General features: G+C 39.2%; 2 protein-coding genes across 5 annotated transcripts in view; one reads left to right on the top strand and one right to left on the bottom strand.

The window, feature by feature from the left end:
* ccdc169 (coiled-coil domain containing 169) overlaps positions 1–22,437 on the top strand; it is a 40,688-nt gene that overhangs the window by 11,080 nt on the left and 7,171 nt on the right. The gene's annotated exons all lie outside the window — the stretch shown is intronic.
* Positions 11,345–21,917, bottom strand: LOC118125917. 4 transcript variants are annotated; one of them, XM_047343319.1, is made up of 8 exons: positions 21,719–21,917; positions 20,863–21,096; positions 20,663–20,767; positions 20,017–20,208; positions 19,571–19,903; positions 19,055–19,394; positions 18,908–18,965; positions 11,345–11,602 (listed from the first exon to the last, which is right to left on the bottom strand). In XM_047343319.1, exons 1-8 carry the CDS (start codon positions 21,771–21,773, stop codon positions 11,537–11,539), a joined length of 1,383 nt encoding a protein of 460 aa, XP_047199275.1. In that variant the 5' UTR covers positions 21,774–21,917; the 3' UTR covers positions 11,345–11,536. The 4 variants fall into 4 exon arrangements, with proteins under 4 accessions (XP_047199275.1, XP_047199274.1, XP_047199272.1 ...); XM_047343318.1 differs by lacking the exon at positions 11,345–11,602 and adding an exon at positions 18,299–18,556 and having other exon boundaries at positions 18,908–18,962; positions 21,719–21,916; XM_047343316.1 differs by lacking the exon at positions 11,345–11,602 and adding an exon at positions 18,299–18,556 and having other exon boundaries at positions 21,719–21,915.

Below are 22,437 nucleotides of genomic sequence, written 5' to 3'. Positions count from 1 at the left end.
TCGCCACCTACTGGCCCAGCAAGCTTGTTTGAGTGTTTGTAGTCTTCTTGCTCATTCATTGACGAGATATTATGTAAAAAACAAAGTACGTGTGGAAGGATATTTTTTTATTGAAGGGAAAAATATCAGGTACAAAAATAGGCCTTTGTTTATGGCGATGTACTAATTTTAGAGGTCCACTAACAGGCCAGTTTGCCTGAAAGAGGAAATAGAAATGCATTTGTAGACCTGTGGTCAATCATGTTGCAGCATAAACAAACAAATATAAAAAAACATTTATTAGAAATATAATTTTTTTCAAATTTTGATCATAAGACTCTTTAATTACATTCAGCATAGCAGGTAACATGTCAAGTAAATGCCATTACAATCAAAGTAGCCTATTAATACAAACATATAAAATAATGAATATGGTCTGAGAGTAGCTTTAATTTTTGAGTCGTCACAAAGTCTGAATCCACTTGTAATAACAGATGTTTACTCGGGTGTTGTTTTGGGTGTGAAGCTGACAGCAGCGTAGGGGGCTTTGCTCTTCTTCTTGGGGCTGATGTGGCTGGATTTGTGAGTAGAGAGCATCTCTGTTGTTAGAGTTGGACTGCTATAGAGAACATCATCCTCCTCTGTTGGTTGAGCCGAGATGTTCTCGTACACTTGACCTGGGCTTATCTGATGAGAGACAAAGAGAAACATTTTTATTTTATATTTCTGTGTATTTAAAATTCTCTTAATAAAATTAACAGATTCCAAATGGAGGTCGAATGAATGGGAGGGTTCAATATGGCCATTTGCCTGGATTAACTCTTGATGTATATAAAATTAAAAGCAGATTGTACTGAGAAAATAAAACATGATTTATGTACAGTATTGTTAAATATAACATTCATGGAACACATGGGACAATGCATCTGTTTCATTAGAACAATGGTTGAAGCTGCTGTTTGGACTCGGTTGAACTCTCTGAATAGATGAGGACGTTTGTCTAATGGAAGAAACTGTTAAAATTCTCTGCTTTACCTCCTCCAAGTTGACAGAGGTTTCAGTTCTAGGAGACTGGATGGAAGTCATCTTTCTTCTAGAGAGTGAAATGAATAGAGTGAGAAACCAGGTTAGTGTGAAAGAGAATGTGAAAGTCATTGCTGAAGCAGAGCACAGTGATGCTCACCTAATCCAGAAGACGGAAATTAGGTATTACAACCAGGAGAAGAGCAACATATTGTATGGCTGCTTGAGTCCTTTTTCTTCTTTGTGATGAGCATCTTTTGAAGAAGAGCTCTTTTGGAGCATTTTTAACCTTGCAGGGTAGTTTCCTGCATGATGCTGCTGACGGGTCTAGAACCAGGTACTTGCTTTGTGTTTTTGTCAGATTCAGAGGTTGATTGTTCAAGGTACCAAATGTAGTTCATGTTGTCCGTCAGAGGACAACTGGTTCTGCTGAGTCAGCGTGACTCTGCCCTCGGTCACCCCTCCTCAGAAGGACTAAACATCACTTCCAGCCCTGAAGAGGGATTGGTCAGTTGATAAAGACGTTCCTGAACAAGTGTCTTCTAAAACAACCCAAATAAGCAAGAAGGGTAAATGGAATTAGTTTGTTGAATTGGTGCCTTAATATTATCGATAGTAACTCTGTAGAAAGTATGCAGGTATTTAATCTAAATACTGTACCTACCTGTAACGACCAAGTCACTTTGGGAAAAACCCGACCATTTCCACCCATCACTTCCTATTCTGAATATGTATTCATGAGTCACTCTTCATCAGAAAGTTTATTGATAGTCAGGATGTGGCAGTTCATCAGTCCATGAAACTTAATACGATCTGTATTCTTTATCAGCTCTTCTGTAGCCATATCACTTCTCTATTATTCTTATACCACGATTTAGACTTCGACTGCTGGTAGTAAGGATCCAGTATTCACCTGGAGATGTTCACTGAGGAACCTTGCAGAGCACAGATCCTCCTGTTGACATAATTCACTCTGGAGCAGTATTTATCCAGAATACCTAGAGAGCAAATTTTAAACAAATCATCAAACAGTTTATCTTTCTCCCTTTTACAGGCTCTTGACTCAAATCTTTTGTGAATTATAACAGAGCACAAACGGGCTCATACTCACAAACTTCATCTGAGAGCAGGTGCTTTACAGCACAGGAGTAAGAGTCAAGAGAGGAGATGTGAACTCGATTGTGGTGCGGCTTCAATCGTCTCTTTTTTGTACCATGTGATGGTTTGAGCTTCAGTCATGTAGACAGCTGGTGTTACAGTCCAGTTTGAAATACCCCAGACTTCAGTCTTTTGAACATGTACTTCTGTTGGGAGAGAATACAAAAACAAACTGCTTCTCACCACTTCATCTCTGCCACGTTAGCTCGAGATGATCTAATAACTTAAGAGTGACCAAATAGTTACTGGATAATCCTTGCCATGTGTTAGTGAAAATCCATCCATGCTTTCTTTAGTAAGATTTGTACACACACACACACACACACACACACACACACACACACACACACACACACACACACACACACACACACACACACACACACACACACACACACACATGTTTACATTCTTGACCAATTCATGCCTAACCTTAACCCAACCAGAACTCATATCTCATGGTCCCTAACCAGGACGACCTCAGTATGACAGGGCTTCAACGTGTAAGGTAACTAACGATCTCTGGTGAAACACTGTAGATCTTTAAAATTGTGAGAACATTATTTAAAGGATTTAGAGGTATGGGGTTGGGAGTGTGTTGCATGTAGTTATTTAATGAAACTTCACCTCTGGGATAGTGGAGTACGGCTCATCTTCACGAGTCTCTGCTGATTTGAGCACATTCTGCCTTTAGCATAGGTCACAGTGAAGCAGGCTGATGTGAGAGAAGCTGGACAAAAGAAAAACGACATTCTGTGGTGAACAGTTTTCACAAGCTTTACAATTCAAGTCGCAAGATCACGAGGCCATGTTTGTCACTCACCCAGTGAGACTTCAGGGAGCTCCTGAGATGCCTCCATGTACTCTGACAGCACAGGAGTATGTGACTGATTCCCTCATGCTGATTAGCTCCTGGTACCAAGGCAGTCCTCCTTGAAACTCTGTGTTCTTGTACCAGATATAGACCACAGGGCTTTCAGTCAGAGGACAACTGCTGCTGCACATCAGGGACCTGTCTTTTCTCCTGTGGCAGGAAACACCTTCACCTGCAGGTCTGAGATGATGTTGAATAAAACAAAAAATTAATGCACTGATGTTATTTTTGCAGTAATAAATTAATAATAAATAACTGAACCACTGTCACCTGCAACAAGGGCAGATTTCTCCACCTGGCATTTATTTAGTATGTCATTAACGTCACTACAACAGTAAGTGTTTTTATCCTCTCTCTCAGATCATTGATCGTAATAGTGAAGTTGCTCTCTTCAGATATGTTCACCGCGTTTTTCCATCTGTGATCTGATCTTGAACCTTGTTGCCTCCCAGCCCGAACAGTGAACCATTTCATGCTTGTTTTTTGGGAAGTTGAGCTGAGCAGTGTAGATCCACTGATGAACCTTCTAAGGCACAGATGCTGTTTGCTCCAACCCCTTTAACAGAAAAACATTTTTATAGTTCTTAACTTCTAGAAGATAAATTATTTTCTTCAAATCAATCTACAATTGACTAATATGCTGATGAACATTTTAATTTCTTACGGTTCAGTTACGATTCACAGTTAGTATTGTAGAAATAAACGGTAATTCATACCTGTGATGTACAGGAACAAACCCATGAACACACATTCAGCTCCTGCCGACAACATGGCCAGTGTTGTCTTCAGCTTCTCAACAGAAAGTATGACTTTAAATGAATGGTAAAAATCTATCACAGAGTAAATGAAAGACTGAAGTCAGAATGGTCTGTTTGTCTGTGTGAGATGGTTTGTCAGATCTCAACTTGTAAAATCGCTTCCTCATTATTCTTAGTTTAAAAAAAGAGTTCTATACATTTCCTGTGTTATGTGACTCAGCTGCTAACGTGTTAGATTATGTATCTGTCGCTTCTAGACACTGACAGTAACCTCAGTAAAACTTTACTTTGCAGCAATGTTCTGACAACTTAAACACCATGTTCATGACTTTGTAACCACAAACTCACGAGTTTCATTTGTAAGCAGCAATAGTCTCTTAATAATCATGGAAGTGTATTGGATGTATCATAATAAACCTAGAGTTCCATCTCCCATTGCCTTTTAACAAGCTTCTTAGCTGTTTCTAACATTAAACTAATTTGAAACTAAGAATGTTGCTCTGACAGTCCATACACTCCACAAGGCTAATAAGTATTATGGAGATATGTCAAAGCAGCGTTTCCAGTTCATTATCCAGGCAGTGGCGGCCACCAGATTGTATTTGTTCCAACACATTTCATAATCAACCCAAACCATTTTACGCTTCTCTTATTATTGCATAACATGGAATCTCTAGATTGGTGTTTTTGCCACATTGCTGCTTTGTATCGTTTGTGTCGTGCAATTTGCGGCACTATTTGCCATGTGCTTGCATTATCATCCCTAAAGTTTTTACCATCCATGCAGTCGGTCAGACCTCAGATTCATCTGCAGTTGTGTGCTTGTTTGCTGTCACTTGGAGTGTCCATATACGTGAGTTAAGTTTGTGGGAAACTTCCTGTGTGTATTTCTTCCTTTGGCCACGTCCCACCCCTCCACAAAATGTTTTGGTTGTCAGTTCAGTTGTTTTTGTGTAATCCTGCTAATTTACAAACTCAAACACTGATGATTTATGGCGTTTATTCGTTGACATTTTTTATTGTTGTTTATATTTATATTTTGAAAATTAGAAGGTTTTAAGGTTCTTTGTTTTAGTTTCAATGAAAAATTAACTTAATTTGAAATTCAAACGTTTTTTACACTTCCTATCTTTTGTTGCTTAAAGAATTATAAGATAATATTGATGAACTCTGTTTGAGGAAACCGCCGAGAATGTTGTCCATGCTAATGCTGATATTTTGCAAAATGAAATTTTTCCTCTGTGTTTGGGCCTCTCATCTAAATGCAAACGGCATTTTAACTCACTAATACAGAGATTTTTACAAACGCCTTCCAATAGTGCAGATTTTTGCAGAACCTTGTTTCTGTTTATCCGTGTGTAAAAAAAAAACAAAGCATTTTGGAAACAATGATGTCACAGTTTACTTCACACGTGCCGACTGTTGCTTTGTGTAATGAGCATACACAGAAACAACAACAACAATGGCAGCTGTTTACCAGTTTCCAGTAGTTTTTGTTAGCAGTTCTTGGTCCAGTTACAAGTGTGCAGCTAAATATGTAGCACAGCTCCACATTTCAAACATTGACTTGGACAAAGTATTCTTCTCTGGTGTTTGGTGGATTGTTGAGTCCTCGACTTTTAGCCACCTACTGGCCCAGCAAGCTTGTTTGAGTGTTTGTAGTCTTCTTGCTCGTCGTGACAGAAGATATTATGTAAAACAAAGTACGTGTGGAAGGATATTTCTTTTTTTATTGAAAGGTAAAAATATCAGGTAAAAATAGGCCTTTGTTTTGCGATGTGCATTTAAGAGGTCCACCTAACGGGCCAGTTTGCCTGAAAAGAGGAAATAAATGCATTTGCAGTGTGCGTTAATCATGTTGCAGCATAAACAAACAAATGTAAAAAAACATTTATTAGAAATATAATTTTTTTCTAATTTTGGTCATAAGACTCTTTAATTACATTCAGCATAGCGAGTAACATGTCAAGTAAATGCCATTACAATCAAAGTAGCCTATTAATACAAACATATAAAATAATGAATATGGTCTTAGGCAGCTTTTAATTTTTGAGTAGTCACAAAGTCTGAATCACTTGTAATAACAGATGTTTACTCGGGTGTTGTTTTTTGGGTGTGAAGCTGACAACAGCATAGAGACTGCTCTTCTTCTTAGGGCTGATGTGGCTGGATTTGTGAGTAGAGAGCATCTCTGTTGTTGGGGAATTGGACGCTGCTATAAGAATATCATCCTCCTCTGTTGGTTGAGCCGAGATGTCATCGTACACTTGACCTGGGCTTATCTGATGAAGAGACAAGAAACATTTTTATTTTATATTTCTGTGTATTTAAAATTCTCTTAATAAAATTAACAGATTCCAAATGGAGGTCAAATGAATGGGAGGGTTCAATAAAGCTGCATTTGCCTGGATTAACTCTTGATGTATATAAAATTAAAAACTGAATTGTCTGAGAAAATAAGAAACATGATTTATGTACAGTATTGTTAAATATTAACATTCATGGAACATATGGGACAATGCATCTGTTTCATTAGAACAAAGGTTGAAGCTGCTGTTTGGACTGGGTTGAACTCTGAATAGATGAGGACGTTTGTCAATGGAAGAAACTGTTAAATTCTCTTTACCTCCTCCAAGTTGACAGAGGTTTCAGTTCTAGGAGACTGGATGGAAGTCATCTTTCTTCTAGAGAGTGAAATGAATAGGTGAAGCCAGGTTAGTGTGAAAGAGAATGTGAGAAGTCATTGCTTTGAAGCAGAGCACAGTGATGCTCACCTAATCCACAAGAAAGGCGATGATGGGTATTACAAACAGGGAGAAGAGCAACATGTTGGCCATGGCTGCTTGAGTCCATTTTCTTCTTTGGACAGTGAGCATCTTTTGAAGAGGCTCTTTTGGAGCATTTTAACCTTGCAGGAGTAGTTTCCTGCATGTTCACTGTGACGGGGTCTAGAACCAGGTACTTGCTTTGTGCTTTTGTCAGATTCAGAGGTTGATTGTTCAGGTACCAAATGTAGTTCATGTTGTCCGTCAGAGGACAACTGGTTCTGCAGGTCAGCGTGACTCTCTGTCCCTCGGTCACCTCCTCAGAAGGACTAAACATCACTTCCAGCTGAAAGGAGATTGGTCAGTTGATAAAGCGTTCCTGAACAAGTGTCTTCTAAAACAACCCAAATAAGCAAGAAGGGTAAATATAATTAGTTTGTTGAATTAGTTGCCTTAATATTACATCGATAGTAACTCTCTGTAGAAAGTATGCAGGTATTTAATCTGACCACTGTGCCACACATGTGAAGCGATAAGTCACCCCAGGAAGAAGCAGCCGATTTCCCTGCATTACTTCTATTCTGAATATGTATTCTGCTGAGTCACTCTTCATCAGTTTATTGATTGTCAGGATGTGGCGGTTCATCCAGTCCGTGAAACTTAATACGATCTGTATTCTTTATCAGCTCTTCACCAGCCGCCATATCACTTCTCCTATTCTTATACCTGATTTAGACTTCGACTGCTGGTTGTAAGGATGCGAGTATTCACTGGAGATGTCCACTGAGGAACCTTGCAAACTCAGATCCTCCTGTTGACATAATTCACTCTGGAGCAGTATTTATCCTGAATACCTGAAACAGAAATTTTAAACAAATCATCAAACAGTTATCTTTCTCCTTTTACAGGCTCTTGACTCAAATCTTTTATGAATTATAACAACACAAACGGGCTCATACTCACAAACTTCATCTGAGAGCAGGTGCTTTACAGCACAGGAGTAAGAGTCAGGAGAGGGAACACAGGAACTGATTGTGGTACCGGCTCAGAAATCAAGTGTTATTCACAATGAATGTGAATGTCTGCTTGTCTGTTCTGTACCATGTGATGGTTTGAGCTTCAGTCTGGACAGCTGGTGTTACAGGCCAGTTTTGAAATGCCCCAGACTTCAGTCTTTTGAACATGTACTTCTGTTGGGAGAGAATAAAAAAACAAACCGCTTCTCACCACTTCATCTCTGCCACGTTAATCGAGATGATCTAATAGCAGAGTGACCAAATAGTTACTGGATAATCCCTGCCACGTAATGATGAGTGAAAATCCATCCATGCTTTCTTTAGTTAATTTGTACACACACACACACACACACACACACACACACACACACACACACACACACACACACACACACACACACACACACACACACACACACACACACACACACATGTTTCCATTCTTGACCAATTCATGTGCCTAACCTTAACCCAACCAGAACTCATATCTCATGGTCCCTAACCAGGACCTCAGTATGACCCGGGCTTCAGCATTAATAAGGTAACTACTTGATCTGGTGAAGCTTACTGTAGATCTTTTAAATTGTAAGGCTTATTGTTATGGATTTAGAGGTATGGGAGTTGGGAGTGTGTTGCATATAATTATTTGTGAAACTTCACCTCTGGGATATGTGATGGAGCACGGCTCATGCTGGTCTCTGCTGATTTGAGCACATTCTGCCTTTAGCATAGGTCACAGTGAAGCAGGCTGATGTGAGAGAAGCTGGACAAAGAAAAACCACATTCTGTGGTGAACAGTTTTTCACAAGCTTTACAATTCAAGTCACCAGGATACGCGGGCCACATGTTGTCCTCACAGTGAGACTTCAGGGCTCTGAGATGCTCGTAGCCTCTGACAGCACAGGAGTATGTGACTGATTCTCGCTGCTGATTAACTCCTGGTACCAAAGACGAGTCCTGATAAACTCTGTGTTCTTGTACCAGATATAGACCACAGGGCTTTCAGTCAGAGGACAACTGCTGCTGCATCAGGGACACTGTCTTTTCTCCTGTGGCAAAAACACCTTCACCTGCAGGTCTGAGATGATGTTGAATAAAGCAAGAATTAATGCACTGATGTTATTTTTGCAGTAATAAATTAATAATAAATAACTGAACCACTGTACCTGCAACAAGGAGCTGAATTTCTCCACCCCTGGCATTTATTTAGTGTGTCATTAACGTCACTACAACAGTAAGTGTTTTTATCACTCTCCTGTCAGATCATTGATCGTAATAGTGAAGTCGCTCTCTTCAGATATGTTCTGCGTTTTCCATCTGCAAAAGATCTGATCTTGAACCTTCTTGTTGTCCTCCCAGCGAACAGTGAACCATTTCATGCTTGTTTTGGGACGTTGAGCTGAGCAGGGTAGATCCACTGATGAACCTTCTAAGGCACAGATGCTGTTTGCTCCAACCTTTAACAGAAAAACATTTTTATGATTCTTAACTTCTAGTAGATGAATTGTACATTAATTGTTTTTGTAAATACCGATTTGCTGTAATATATGTGAAGAGCAGAATCTGAGAAAATATTTTAGTGTCATCTTTTTTCTTTCAATCAATCTACAATTGACTAATATGCTGATAAACATTTTAATTTCTTACAGTTTGATTACGATTCACAGTTAATTTTGTAGAAATAACGGTCATTCATACCTGAGATGTACAGGAACAAACCCATGAACACACATTCCCGCTCCTGCCGACAACATGGCCAGTGTTGTCTTCCAGCTTCTCAACAGAAGTATGACTTTTATGAAAGCTCATCAAAAATTTAAACTTTAAATGGTAAAAATCGAGTCACAGAGAAAATGAAGGACTGAAGTCAGAATGGTCTGTTTGTCTGTGTGAGACTGTTTATCAGATCTCATCTTGTAAAAATCACTTCCTCATTATTCTTAGTTTAAAAAGACTTCTATACATTTCCTGTGGTGGTGTGACTCACCTGCTAACGTGTTAGATTGTGTATCTGTGGCTTCTAGACACTGACAGTAACCTCAGTAAAACTTTACCTTGCAGCAATGTTCTCACAACTTAAACACCATGTTCATGACTTTGTAACCACAAACTCCACGAGTTTTGTTGTAGTAACAATAGTCTCTTAATAATCATGGAAGTGTATTGGATGTAACATAATAAACCAAGAGTTCCATCTCCCATTGCCTTTTAACAAGCTTCTTAGCTGTTTCTAACATTAAACTAATTTGAAACTAGAATGTTGCTCTGACAGTCCATACCTCCGCAAAGGCTAATAAGTATTATGTAATATGTCAAAGCAGCGTTTCCAGTTCATTATCCAGGTGGCCCGGCCACCAGATTGTAGTTTGTTCCACCACATTTCATAATCAGCAAATAAACCATTTACGCTTCTCTTATTATTATAACATGGAATCTCTAGATTGGTGTTTGCCACATTGCTGCTATCGTTTTGTGTTGTGAAATTTGCAGCACTATTTGCCATGTGCTTGCATTATCATCCTAAAGTTTTTACCATCCACGCAGTCGGTCAGACCTCAGATTCATCTGCAGTTGTGTGCTTGTTTGCTGTCACTTGGAATTAACCATATACGTATTGAGTTAAGTTTGTGGGAAACTTCCTGTGTGTATTCTTCCTTTGGCCACTTCCCCCCCAGTTCAGTGTTTTTGTGTAATCCTGCTAATTTACAAACTCAAACACTGATGATTTATGGCGTTTATTCGTTGACATTTTTTAGTGTTGTTTATATTTATATTTTGAAAATTTGAAGGTTTTAATGTTCTTTGTTTCAGTTTTTTGAAAAATGAACTTAATTTGAAATTAAAGCGTTTGTTACACTTTATCTTTTGTTGCTTAAAAGAATTATAAGATAATATTGATGAAACGCTGTTTGAGGGACCAGCCCGAGAATGTTGTCCATGCTAATGCTGATATTTTTGCTAATTGAAATTTTCCTCTGTGTTTGGGCCTCTCATCTAAATGCAAACAGCATTTTAACTCACTAATACAGAGATTTTTACAAACGCCTTCCAATAGTGCAGATTTTTGCAGAACCTGGTTTCTGTTTATCCGTGTGTAAAAACAAAACAAAAAGCATTTTGGAAATGATGATGTCACAGTTTACTTCACACGTGCCGACTGTTGCTTTGTGTAATGAGCATACACCAGAAACAACAACAACAATGGCAGCTGTTTACCAGTTTCAGTAGTTTTGTTAGCAGTTCTTGGTCCAGTTACAAGTGTGCAGCTAAATGTAGCAGCACAGCTCCACATTTCAAACATTGACTTGGACCAAAGTATTCTTCTCTGGTGTTTGGTGGATTGTTGATCCTCGACTTTTTCGCCACCTACTGGCCCAGCAAGCTTGTTTGAGTGTTTGTAGTCTTCTTGCTCTCGTCGTGACAGAGATATTATGTAAAACAAAGTACGTGTGGAAGGATATTTCTTTTTTTATTGAAGGTAAAAATATCAGGTAAAAAAATAGGCCTTTGTTTTGCGATGTACTAATTTTAGAGGTCCACTAACAGGCCAGTTTGCCTGAAAGAGGAAATAGAAATGCATTTGCAGACCTGTGGTCAATCATGTTGCAGCATAAACAAACAAATGTAAAAAAAACATTTATTAGAAATATAATTATTTTTCTAATTTTGGTCATAAGACTCTTTAATTACATTCAGCATAGCAGGTAACATGTCAAGTAAATGCCATTACAATCAAAGTAGCCTATTAATACAAACATATAAAATAATGAATATGGTCTTAGGTAGCTTTTAATTTTGAGTAGTCACAAAGTCTGAATCACTTGTAATAACAGATGTTTACTCGGGTGTTGTTTTGGGTGTGAAGCTGACAACAGCATAGGGGCTTTGCTCTTCTTCTTGGGGCTGATGTGGCTGGATTTGTGAGTAGAGAGCATCTCTGTTGTTGGGGAGTTGGACGCTGCTTTAGAGAATATCATCCTCCTCTGTTGGTTGAGCCGAGATGTCATCGTACACTTGACCTGGGCTTATCTGATGAAGACACAAGAGAAACATTTTTATTTTATATTTCTGTGTATTTCAAATTCTCTTAATGAAATTAACAGATTCCAAATGGAGGTCAAATGAATGGGAGGGTTCAATAAAGCTGCATTTGCCTGGATTAACTCTTGATGTATATAAAATTAAAAACTGAATTATTACAGAGAAAATAAACATGATTTATGTACAGTATTGTTAAATACAACATTCATATGGGACAATGCACCTCTATTTCATTAGAACAAAGGTTGAAGCTGCTGTTTGGACTCGGTTGAACTCTCTGAATAGATGAGGACGTTTGTCTAATGGAAGAAACTGTTAAAATTCTCTGCTTTACCTCCTCCAAGTTGAAGGTTTCAGTTCTAGGAGACTGGATGGAAGTCATCTTTTCTTCTAGAGTGAAATGAATAGGTGAAGCCAGGTTAGTGTGAAGAGAATGTGAAAGTCATTGCTTTGAAGCAGAGCACAGTGATGCTCACTAATCCACAGAAGACGGAGGTGGGTAATACAGCCAGGAGAAGAACAACGATTCTTATGGCTGCTTGAGTCCATTTCTTCTTCTTCTTCTTTGGACAGTGAGCATCTTTTGAAAACTCTTTTAGACATTTAACCTTGCAGGAGTAGTTTCCTGCATGTTCACTGTTGTGAGGTCTAGAACCAGGTACTTGCTTTGTGTTTTTGTCAGATTCAGAGGTTGATTGTTCAGGTACCAAATGTAGTTCATGTTGTCCGTCAGAGGACAACTGGTTCTACAGGTCAGCGTGACTCTCTGCCCCTCGGTCCTCCTCCAGAAGGACTAAACATCACTTCCAGCCCTGAAAGAGGGAGGTGGTCAGTTGATAAAGGCGTTCCTGAACAAGTGTCTTCTAAAACAACCCAAATAACCAAGAAGGGTAAATATAATTAGTTTGTTGAATTAGTTGCCTTGATATTATCGATAGTAACTCTCTGTAGAAAGTATGAAGGTATTTAATCTAAATACTGTACCTACCTGTGACGACCAAAGTCACCCCAGGAAGAAACCGACCATTTTCCTGCATCACTTCCTATTCTGAATATGTATTCTGCTGAGTCACTCTTCATCAGTTTATTGATAGTCAGGATGTGGCGGTTCATCAGTCCATGAAACTTAATACGATCTGTATTCTTTATCAGCTCTTCACCAGCCGCCATATCACTTCTCCCATTCTTATACCACGATTTAGACTTCGACTGCTGGTATTAAAGGATGCGAGTATTCACTGGAGATGTTCACTAGGAATAACAGGAAACCCCTGAATCCTCCTGTTGACATAATTCACTCTGGAGCAGTTTTGATCCTGAATACCTGAAACAGAGATTTTAAACAAATCATCAAACAGTTTATCTTTCTCCCTTTTAGCTCTTGACTCAAATCTTTATGAATTATAACAGAGCACAAACGGGCTCACATACTCACAAACTTCATCTGAGAACAAGTGCTTTACAGCACAGGAGTAAGAGTGAGGAGAGGAGCTGGGAACTGGTTGTGGTGCCGGCTCCAATCGTCTGTTTCTGTACCATGTGATGGTTTGAGCTTCCGTCTGTGGACAGCTGGTGTTACAGGCCAGTTTGAAATGAAACCTGACTTCAGTCTTTTGAACATGTACTTGTATTCTGTTGGGAGAGAATAAAAAAACAAACTGCTTCTCACCACTTCATCTCTGCCACGTTAATCGAGATGATCTAATAACTTGAGTGACCAAATAGTTACTGGATAATCCCTGCCACGTAATGTTGAGTGAAAATCCATCCATGCTTTCTTTAGTTAATTTGTACACACACACACACACACACACACACACACACACACACACACACACACACACACACACACACACACACACACACACACACACACACACACACACACACACACACACACACACACACACACACACACACACACACACACACACACAAACGTTTCCATTCTTGACCAATTCATGCCTAACCTTAACCCAACCAGAACTCATATCTCATGGTCCCTAACCAGGACCTCCAGTGTGACCGGGCTTCAACGTGTAAGGTAACTAACGATCTCTGGTGAAACGCTGTAGATCAGCCTTTCCCAAACTTAAGAATGCCGCGGCCCAATTTGAAAACTGAAAATTTGTCCGCCCACCCACACCTTTAATCACAACTATATGATCCACACACAGGACTAGAATCAACTATTACCATACATATTGTAAGATATTTTATTTAGTGGCTTTATTATGGAAGGTTGGTGTGTAGTTTCTGTTATAAGCAGGGTGTTGGTTGGGACTCTTGTTTTGAAGGGGTTCTAACGGAAGTGGGTTCTGTCGGGAGAGAAGTTTTGGAAGAGTGAAGGAAAATAAACGGGTGTGTTGTCCCGATTCAATAACCATCTTTGATGCCTGACAGTATAAGAGAACAACATGCTCTCTATACTACAATATTATTCACTTTATAGCAAAAATAATTGTATATGAACGCAGGCAAATGCAGTGCAAATCCAATAACATCCACATTTAAGCGTAACAATTTGCAAAGCAACCAATGTAAAAAAACATGAAGTGCAAATGGTGGATTGTTAAAAATATATTCTTGCTGTTTGTATAACAGAGCACAGAATACCAGGAGAAGAAAAACACATTTGAGGCGTAACCAAATATACTGAAGGCGTTTAAGGCCCCCAACAAAAAACGCTCGCTATCACGTGTCCATAAACTGACATTAACACTGGATTTCCTCTGGTCTGACACTTCAATCAGTTTATCTCGATATACTTGGTATTGAATCACACATCGCGTGAAGTGACATCGTGTCACCTGTAACTCACCCGATGAGGGGGTTGTTAGCTGGCTCCGATGCTCTCTCAGCGTGTTTTTAAAAGATGCTCGAGGCTTGGATAAATATTGTCCATGTTTAGTTTCTAAATGGCGGCGGCGCACTTTACATGGTCCCAGGGTCTTGCTAGCTTGCATCTCAGCGCACAGCACACACAGGCTTGGGGTTTTCCTCTGGGCCAGCGACAGGTCCTCACTTGAGTCCTAGTCCTCTTTTAGTTTTAAATGATTCAGTTTGACTTCCTGATTCCCTTCGTCATCAGCAGCTTTCCTCTGCTCCATCTTGCTCGACCCAGCTCACAACAAAGTTCTCCTCACCTGTGATTCCCCGCTAATGATGCGTTCAAGTGTTAATGTGACGGTCAGCAAATACAATGACACCTGCTATATAGGTCAGATAAAATAAGAACAACCTGGAATTTATATCATGTCTTTGGTTCATTACCTGTGATGATCACTTTTTTAAAATCAATCATACATTTTTGTGGTAATCAACGCTTACTTACAAATCTGAAACTTTTTATTTATTTATTTTCTGATGACCTCTACGGCCCACCTGCAGTGGCTTCACGGCCCACCAGGGCGCAGCCCACACATTGGGAGTGACTGCTGTAGATCTTTTAAATTGTGAAACCATTATTTAAAGGATTTAGAGGTATGGGGTTGGGAGTGTGTTTGCATGTAATTATTTGTGAAACTTCACCTCTGGGATATGTGATGGAGCACGGCTCATCTTCTGGTCTCTGCTGATTTGAGCACATTCTGCCTTTAGCATAGGTCACAGTGAAGCAGGCTGATGTGAGAGAAGCTGGACAAAAGAAAAACCACATTCTGTGGTGAACAGTTTTTCACAAGCTTTACAATTCAAGTCACCAGGATACGGAGCCACATGTTGTCACTCACCCAGTGAGACTTCAGGGGCTCTGAGATGCTCGTAGCCTCTGACAGCACAGGAGTATGTGACTGATTCCTCGCTGCTGATTAGCTCCTGGTACCAAGGAGATGAGTCCTGATAGAGAAACTCTGTGTTCTTGTACCAGATATAGACCACAGGGCTTTCAGTCAGAGGACAACTGCTGCTGCACATCAGGGACACTGTCTTTTCTCCTGTGGCAGGAAACACCTTCACCTGCAGGTCTGAGATGATGTTGAATAAAACAAGAATTAATGCACTGATGTAATTTTTGCAGTGATCAATTAATAATAAATAACTGAACCACTGTACCTGCAACAAGGAGCTGAATTTCTCCACCCTGGCATTTATTTAGTGTGTCATTAACGTCACTACAACAGTAAGTGTTTTTATCACTCTCTCTCAGATCATTGATCGTAATAGTGAAGTTGCTCTCTTCAGATATGTTCACACGTTTTCCATCTGCAACGATCTGATCTTGAACCTTGTTGCCCTCCCAGCGAACAGTGAACCATTTCATGCTTGTTTTGGGAAGTTGAGCTGAGCAGGGTAGATCCACTGATGAACCTTCTAAGGCACAGATGCTGTTTGCTCCAACCCCTTTAACAGAAAAGCAATTTTATAGTTCTTAACTTCCAGTAGATGAATAGTACATTAATTGTTTTTGTAAATACCGATTTGCTGTAATATATGTGAAGAGCAGGATCTGAGAAAATATTTTGAGTGTCATCTTTTTTTCTTTCAATCAATCTACAATTGACGAATATGCTGATAAACATTTAAATTTCTTAGGTTTCAGTTACGATTCACAGTTAGTTTTGTAGAAATAAACGGTCATTCATACCTGAGATGTACAGGAACAAACCCATGAACACACATTCAGCTCCTGCCGACAACATGGCCAGTGTTGTCTTCAGCTTCTCAACAGAAAGTATGACTTTTTATGAAAGCTCATCAAAAATTTAAACTTTAAATGGTAAAAATCGATCACAGAGAAAATGAAAGACTGAAGTCAGAATGGTCTGTTTGTCTGTGTGAGACGGTTTATCAGATCTCAACTTGTAAAAATCGCTTCCTCATTATTCTTAGTTTAAAAAGAGTTCTATACATTTCCTGTGTTATGTGACTCACCTGCTAACGTGTTAGATTGTGTATCTGTGGCTTCTAGACACTGACAGTAACCTCAGTAAAACTTTGCCTTGCAGCAATGTTCTCACAACTTAAACACCATGTTCATGACGTCATAACCACAAACTCACGAGTTTTATTTGTAAGCAGCAATAGTCTCTTAATAATCATGGAAGTGTATTGGATGTAACATAATAAACCTAGAGTTCCATCTCCCATTGCCTTTTAACAAGCTTCTTAGCTGTTTCTAACATTAAACTAATTTGAAACTAGAATGTTGCTCTGACAGTCCATACCTCCACCAAGGCTAATAAGTATTATGTAATATGTCAAAGCAGCGTTTCCAGTTCATTATCCAGACGGTGGCGGCCACCAGATTGTAGTTTGTTCCACCACATTTTCATAATCAACCAAACCATTTTTACGCTTCTCTTATTATTATAACATGGAATCTCTAGATTGGTGTTTTGCCACATTGCTGCTTTGTATCGTTTTGTGTCGTGCAATTTGCAGCACTATTTGCCATGTGCTTGCATTATCATCCCTAAAGTTTTTACCATCCACGCAGTCGGTCAAACCTCAGATTCATCTGCAGTTGTGTGCTTGTTTGCTGTCACTTGGAATTAACCATATACGTATTGAGTTAAGTTTGTGGGAAACTTCCTGTGTGTATTCTTCCTTTGGCCACGTCCCACCCCTCTACAAAATGTTGTGGTTGTCAGTTCAGTGTTTTTGTGTAATCCTGCTAATTTACAAACTCAAACCCTGATGATTTATGGCGTTTATTCGTTGACATTTTTATTGTTGTTTATTTTTATATTTTGAAAATTTGAAGGTTTTAATGTTCTTTGTTTCAGTTTTTTTGAAAAATAAACTTAATTTGAAATTAAAACGTTTGTTACACTTCCTATCTTTTGTTGCTTAAAGAATTATAAGATAATATTGATGAACGCTGTTTGAGGGACCAGCCGAGAATGTTGTCCATGCTAATGCTGATATTTTGCTAATTGAAATTTTTCCTCTGTGTTTGGGCCTCTCATCTAAATGCAAACAGCATTTTAACTCACTAATACAGAGATTTTTACAAACGCCTTCCAATAGTGCAGATTTTTGCAGAACCTGGTTTCTGTTTATCCGTGTGTAAAAACAAAACAAAGCATTTTGGAAATGATGATGTCACAGTTTACTTCACACGTGCCGACTGTTGCTTTGTGTAATGAGCATACACCAGAAACAACAACAACAATGGCAGCTGTTTACCAGTTTCAGTAGTTTTGTTAGCAGTTCTTGGTCCAGTTACAAGTGTGCAGCTAAATGTAGCAGCACAGCTCCACATTTCAAACATTGACTTGGACCAAAGTATTCTTCTCTGGTGTTTGGTGGATTGTTGATCCTCGACTTTTTCGCCACCTACTGGCCCAGCAAGCTTGTTTGAGTGTTTGTAGTCTTCTTGCTCTCGTCGTGACAGAGATATTATGTAAAACAAAGTACGTGTGGAAGGATATTTCTTTTTTTATTGAAGGTAAAAATATCAGGTAAAAAAATAGGCCTTTGTTTATAGCGATGTACTAATTTTAGAGGTCCACTAACAGGCCAGTTTGCCTGAAAGAGGAAATAGAAATGCATTTGTAGACCTGTGGTCAATCATGTTGCAGCATAAACAAACAAATGTAAAAAAAACATTTATTAGAAATATAATTTTTTCTAATTTTGGTCATAAGACTCTTTAATTACATTCAGCATAGCAGGTAACATGTCAAGTAAATGCCATTACAATCAAAGTAGCCTATTAATACAAACATATAAAATAATGAATATGGTCTTAGGTAGCTTTTAATTTTGAGTAGTCACAAAGTCTGAATCACTTGTAATAACAGATGTTTACTCGGGTGTTGTTTTGGGTGTGAAGCTGACAACAGCATAGGGGCTTTGCTCTTCTTCTTGGGGCTGATGTGGCTGGATTTGTGAGTAGAGAGCATCTCTGTTGTTGGGGAGTTGAACGCTGCTATAGAGAATATCATCCTCCTCTATTGGTTGAGCCGAGATGTCATCGTACACTTGACCTGGGCTTATCTGATGAAGAGACAAGAGAAACATTTTTATTTTATATTTCTGTGTATTTAAAATTCTCTTAATAAAATTAACAGATTCCAAATGGAGGTCAAATGAATGGGAGGGTTCAATATAGCTGCATTTGCCTGGATTAACTCTTGATGTATATAAAATTAAAAACTGAATTGTACTGAGAAAATAAAACATGATTTATGTACAGTATTGTTAAATATAACATTCATGGAACATATGGGACAATGCATCTGTTTCATTAGAACAAAGGTTGAAGCTGCTGTTTGGACTCGGTTGAACTCTCTGAATAGATGAGGACGTTTGTCTAATGGAAGAAACTGTTAAAATTCTCTGCTTTACCTCCTCCAAGTTGACAGAGGTTTCAGTTCTAGGAGACTGGATGGAAGTCATCTTTCTTCTAGAGAGTGAAATGAATAGGTGAAGCCAGATTAGTGTGAAAGAGAATGTGAAAGTCATTGCTTTGAAGCAGAGCACAGTGATGCTCACCTAATCCACAAGAAGACGGAGGTGGGTATTACAACCAGGAGAAGAGCAACGATTATTATGGCTGCTTGAGTCCATTTTCTTCTTCTGTGGACAGTGAGCATCTTTTGAAGAGAGCTCTTTTGGAGCATTTTAACCTTGCAGGAGTAGTTTCCTGCATGTTCACTGCTGACGGGGTCTAGAACCAGGTACTTGCTTTGTGTTTTTGTCAGATTCAGAGGTTGATTGTTCAGGTACCAAATGTAGTTCATGTTGTCCGTCAGAGGACAACTGGTTCTGCAGGTCAGCGTGACTCTCTGCCCCTCGGTCACCTCCTCAGAAGGACTAAACATCACTTCCAGCCCTGAAAGAGGAGATTGGTCAGTTGATAAAGACGTTCCTGAACAAGTGTCTTCTAAAACAACCCAAATAAGCAAGAAGGGTAAATGGAATTAGTTTGTTGAATTAGTTGCCTTAATATTATCGATAGTAACTCTCTGTAGAAAGTATGCAGGTATTTAATCTAAATACTGTACCTACCTGTGACGACCAAAGTCACCCCAGGAAGAGCCGACCATTTCCCTGCATCACTTCCTATTCTGAATATGTATTCTGCTGAGTCACTCTTCATCAGTTTATTGATAGTCAGGATGTGGCGGTTCATCAGTCCATGAAACTTAATACGATCTGTATTCTTTATCAGCTCTTCACCAGCCGCCATATCACTTCTCCTATTCTTATACCACGATTTAGACTTCGACTGCTGGTTGTAAGGATGCGAGTATTCACTGGAGATGTTCACTGAGGAACCTTGCAGAGCACAGATCCTCCTGTTGACATAATTCACTGTGAAGCAGTATTTATCCTGAATACCTGAAACAGAGATTTTAAACAAATCATCAAACAGTTTATCTTTCTCCCTTTTACAGGCTCTTGACTCAAATCTTTTATGAATTATAACAGAGCACAAACGGGCTCATACTCACAAACTTCATCTGAGAGCAGGTGCTTTACAGCACAGGAGTAAGAGTCAGGAGAGGAGATGTGAACTCGTTGTGGTGCCGGCTCCAATCGTCTGTTTTTGTACCATGTGATGGTTTGAGCTTCAGTCTGTGGACAGCTGGTGTTACAGGCCAGTTTGAAATACCCCCAGACTTCAGTCTTTTGAACATGTACTTCTGTTGGGAGAGAATAAAAAAACAAACTGCTTCTCACCACTTCATCTCTGCCACGTTAATCGAGATGATCTAATAACTTGAGTGACCAAATAGTTACTGGATAATCCCTGCCACGTAATGATGAGTGAAAATCCATCCATGCTTTCTTTAGTTAATTTGTACACACACACACACACACACACGCACACGCACACACACACACACACACACACACACACACACACACACACATGTTTCCATTCTTGACCAATTCATGCATAACCTTAACCCAACCAGAACTCATATCTCATGGTCCCTAACCAGGACCTCAGTATGACCGGGCTTCAACGTGTAAGGTAACTAACGATCTCTGGTGAAACACTGTAGATCTTTTAAATTGTGAGAACATTATTTAAAGGATTTAGAGGTATGGGGTTGGGAGTGTGTTTGCATGTAATTATTTGTGAAACTTCACCTCTGGGATATGTGATGGAGCACGGCTCATCTTCTGGTCTCTGCTGATTTGAGCACATTCTGCCTTTAGCATAGGTCACAGTGAAGCAGGCTGATGTGAGAGAAGCTGGACAAAAGAAAAACCACATTCTGTGGTGAACAGTTTTTCACAAGCTTTACAATTCAAGTCACCAGGATACGGAGCCACATGTTGTCACTCACCCAGTGAGACTTCAGGGGCTCTGAGATGCTCGTAGCCTCTGACAGCACAGGAGTATGTGACTGATTCCTCGCTGCTGATTAGCTCCTGGTACCAAGGAGACGAGTCCTGATAGAGAAACTCTGTGTTCTTGTACCAGATATAGACCACAGGGCTTTCAGTCAGAGGACAACTGCTGCTGCACATCAGGGACACTGTCTTTTCTCCTGTGGCAGGAAACACCTTCACCTGCAGGTCTGAGATGATGTTGAATAAAACAAGAATTAATGCACTGATGTTATTTTTGCAGTAATAAATTAATAATAAATAACTGAACCACTGTACCTGCAACAAGGAGCTGAATTTCTCCACCCTGGCATTTATTTAGTGTGTCATTAACGTCACTACAACAGTAAGTGTTTTTATCACTCTCTCCAGATCATTGATCATAATAGTGAAGTTGCTCTCTTCAGATATGTTCACACGTTTTCCATCTGCAAAGATCTGATCTTGAACCTTCTTGTTGTCCTCCCAGCGAACAGTGAACCATTTCATGCTTGTTTTGGGAAGTTGAGCTGAGCAGGGTAGATCCACTGATGAACCTTCTAAGGCACAGATGCTGTTTGCTCCAACCCCTTTAACAGAAAAGCAATTTTATAGTTCTTAACTTCCAGTAGATGAATAGTACATTAATTGTTTTTGTAAATACCGATTTGCTGTAATATATGTGAAGAGCAGGATCTGAGAAAATATTTTGAGTGTCATCTTTTTTTCTTTCAATCAATCTACAATTGACTAATATGCTGATAAACATTTTAATTTCTTACGGTTCAGTTACGATTCACAGTTAGTTTTGTAGAAATAAACGGTCATTCATACCTGAGATGTACAGGAACAAACCCATGAACACACATTCAGCTCCTGCCGACAACATGGCCAGTGTTGTCTTCAGCTTCTCAACAGAAAGTATGACTTTTTATGAAAGCTCATCAAAAATTTAAACTTTAAATGGTAAAAATCGATCACAGAGAAAATGAAGGACTGAAGTCAGAATGGTCTGTTTGTCTGTGTGAGACTGTTTATCAGATCTCATCTTGTAAAAAATCACTTCCTCATTATTCTTAGTTTAAAAAAAGACTTCTATACATTTCCTGTGTTGTGTGACTCACCTGCTAACGTGTTAGATTGTGTATCTGTGGCTTCTAGACACTGACAGTAACCTCAGTAAAACTTTACCTTGCAGCAATGTTCTCACAACTTAAACACCATGTTCATGACTTTGTAACCACAAACTCACGAGTTTTATTTGTAAGCAGCAATAGTCTCTTAATAATCATGGAAGTGTATTGGATGTAACATAATAAACCAAGAGTTCCATCTCCCATTGCCTTTTAACAAGCTTCTTAGCTGTTTCTAACATTAAACTAATTTGAAACTAGAATGTTGCTCTGACAGTCCATACCTCCACCAAGGCTAATAAGTATTATGTAATATGTCAAAGCAGCGTTTCCAGTTCATTATCCAGACGGTGGCGGCCACCAGATTGTAGTTTGTTCCACCACATTTTCATAATCAACCAAACCATTTTTACGCTTCTC

This window comes from Hippoglossus stenolepis, chromosome 15 (assembly GCF_022539355.2).
Source record: "Hippoglossus stenolepis isolate QCI-W04-F060 chromosome 15, HSTE1.2, whole genome shotgun sequence".
NCBI lineage: Eukaryota > Metazoa > Chordata > Actinopteri > Pleuronectiformes > Pleuronectidae > Hippoglossus > Hippoglossus stenolepis.
This window is presented reverse-complemented; position numbering and strand designations above follow the sequence as displayed.